Below are 3,133 nucleotides of genomic sequence, written 5' to 3'. Positions count from 1 at the left end.
TTACACGGAACTGCTTTCCACACACAGAGCAAGGGTATGGCTTTTCTCCTGTGTGTATTCTCATATGTATTAGCAGTTTTGATAACTTTTTGCAGTCTTGTCCGCACACTGAACAGCAGTGAATTTTCTTAGCTGTGTGATTCCCCTGGTGTTGTTCAGGTATTTCTGATGTAGAGGGACTCCCTTTACTGTCAGAGCAGTGGTCATGTCTCTCTGCTGTGGGATAAGATGGGATGGATAAACTATGCAAACATTTGGAACTGTAACAAAAAATATTTTTTGTCCTTTGAATAACTGAATGTAATACAAAGATGTATAAAAAATGTTTTGCAATTCAACCCCTTACAGAATAAGTCCCTTTTAAACTTACCAAAAGCAGGATCCTCTTCCTCCTCTTTCACTTTGATAACCAGTGCTGATGTCAGACCACACTCTTCTACAGCTACAGCTACTGGACTCTCTCCTGTGTGCGTTCTCTGGTGTTTGGTAAGATTTGACGATGAAGAGAAACTCTCCCCGCACACGGAGCAACTGTACAGCTTCTCTCCTGTGTGCAACGTCTGGTGTTTTTTCAGGTTTCCTTTGTCACTGAATTGCTTCCCACAGACAGAGCAGGAGTAAGGTTTTTCTCCTGTGTGAGTTCTCATATGTATTTGTAGTTTTGATAACTTGTGACAGTTTTTTCCACACACTGAACAAACGTGAATCTTCTTAGCTGTGTGATTCCCCTGGTGTTGTTTGGGTAGTCCTGATGTAGAGGGACTCCCTTCGCTCTCAGAGCAGTGTTCAGGTCTCTCTGCTGTGGTAAAGACATAAGTATGAATTAACTCAAATTAGTCAACACCCTAAGTCAAAATGTTTGTTCCTAACTAAACAGAAAATAATAAATATTGTAAAATTATACGGTCCATACTTTTCCCGAAAATGCTACATGTTAGCTTTTCCCATGAGATAACCTGGCACAGTTAGCCCTAAGCTAACCACCAGAGGGATATTTTAAACCTCCAAATCAAGGTTGCTCCACTTAAAATCAAATACAATGTTATTGGTCGTGTACACACAGTATTCTGACGTTGTTATAGCAGGTGCAGCGAAATGCTTATGTTTCTAGCTCCAACAGTGCAGTGTTACCCAATTATACAAAACAATACATACAAATCCCACCAAAATGTATCAGAACAGTCCGGAATATATATAGAATGGTGTGTATAGACAGTATAAGTAAAGTAAAGTGAAGTGGGTAAAACAGGATGTAAACATAATTAAAGTGACCAGTGTTCAATGACTATGTACATAGGGCAGCAGTCTAAGGTGCAGGATAGAATACAGGGTGGTAGCCAGCTAGTAACAGTGACTATGTACATAGGGCAGCAGTCTAAGGTGCAGGATAGAATACAGGGTGGTAGCCGGCTAGTAACAGTGACTAAGTTCAGGGCACGGTACTGGGCGGAGGCTGCTAGTGGTGACTATTTAACGGTCTGATAGAAGCTGTTTTTCAATCTCTCTGTTCCAGAATTTCTACATTGTAGAAAAATAGTGAAGACATCAAAACTATGAAATAACACATGGAATCATGTAGTAACCAAAAAAGTGTTAAACAAATCAAAATATATTTTCTATTTTAGATTCTTCAAAGTAGCCACCCTTTGCCTTGATGACAGCTTTGCACACTCTTGGCATTCTCTCAACCAGCTTCTGATGAATACACCTGGAATGCATTTCAATTAACAGGTGTGCCTTGTTAAAAGTGAATTTGTGGAATTTCTTTCCTTCTTAATGCATTTGAGCCAATCAGTTGTTTGACAAGTAGGTGGTATTCAGAAGATAGCCCTATTTGGTAAAAGCAAGTCTATATTATTAAGAAAAGCTCAAATAAGCAAAGAGAAAACAATCCATCATTACTTTAAGACATGAAGGTTAGTCAATTCAAAAATTTCAAGAACTTTGAAAGTTTCTTCAAGTGCAGTGCAAAAACCATCAAGCGCTATGATGAAACTGGCTCATGAGGACCGCCACAGGAAAGGAAGACGCAGAGTTACCTCTGCTGCAGAGGATATGTTCATTAGAGTTACTGCAGCCTCAAAAATTGCAGCCCAAATAAATGCTTCAGAGTTCAAGTAACAGACACATCTCAACATCAACTGTTCAGAGGAAGACGCTGAATCAGACCTTCATTGTCGAATTGCTGCAAAGAAACCACTACTAAAGACACCAATAAGAAGAGACTTGCTTGGGCAAGAAACACAAACAATAGACATTAGACCGGTGGAAATCTGTCCTTTGGTATGGAGCCAAATTTGAGATTTTTGGTTCCAACCCCTGTGACTTTGTCAGCGTGGAGTAGTGAACGATGATCTCCGCATGTGTGTTTCCCACTGTGAAGCATGGATGGTGGTGTGATGGTCCTTTGCTGGTGACACTGTCAGGGATTTATTAGAATTCAAGGCACACTTAACCAGCATGGCTACCACAGCATTCTGCAGTGATACGCCATCCCATCTGGTTTGTGGTTAGAGGGACTATCATTTGTTTTTCAACAGACAATGACCCAACACACCTCCAGGCTGTGTAAGGCTATTTTACCAATTTTATACAGGACCAGTGCTCAGCATATGTGGACAAGACTGTTGGACAAGCATGCCAAGGGTGTGCAAAGCTGTCATCAAGGCAAAGGGTGGCTACTTTTAAGAATCTCAATATAAAATAAATGTTTTGGTTCTACATGATTCCATATGTGTTATTTCATAGTTTTGATGTCTTCACTAGTAGAAAATAGTGAATTAAAGAAAAACCCTTGAATGAGTAGGTGTGTCCAAACTTTTGACTGGTACTGTATATATATAAAGCACAATATGTAAAAAAAAAATATATATATTATATATGGCTGATGTGGAATTTGTTACAGGAAATAATCATGCCTGTCAGCTGGTCGTGTTAGCATAAGGCTACATTTTCTCAGCTGTCAGCTGGTCGTGTTAGCATAGGGCTACGTTTTCTGACGCTGTCAGCTGGTCGTGTTAGCATAGGGCTACGTTTTCTCATGTTGTCAGCTGGTCGTGTTAGCATAGGGCTACGTTTTTCTGACACTGTCAGCTGGTCGTGTTAGCATAGGGCTACGTTTTCTCACCCTGTT

At 40.2% G+C, this 3,133-nt stretch overlaps 1 protein-coding gene across 1 annotated transcript in view; it reads right to left on the bottom strand.

Annotated features, from left to right (window-relative positions):
- The window catches only part of LOC112078174 (zinc finger protein 585A-like), an 18,397-nt gene that overhangs the window by 5,174 nt on the left and 10,090 nt on the right, over window positions 1-3,133 (bottom strand). Inside the window, exon 4 of the mRNA XM_070441971.1 lies at window positions 371-799. Coding sequence (XP_070298072.1) covers window positions 371-799 — 429 coding nt within the window. The remainder of the gene's footprint in view (window positions 1-370; window positions 800-3,133) is intronic.

This window comes from Salvelinus sp. IW2-2015, unplaced genomic scaffold (genome assembly GCF_002910315.2).
Source record: "Salvelinus sp. IW2-2015 unplaced genomic scaffold, ASM291031v2 Un_scaffold5362, whole genome shotgun sequence".
NCBI lineage: Eukaryota > Metazoa > Chordata > Actinopteri > Salmoniformes > Salmonidae > Salvelinus > Salvelinus sp. IW2-2015.
This window is presented reverse-complemented; position numbering and strand designations above follow the sequence as displayed.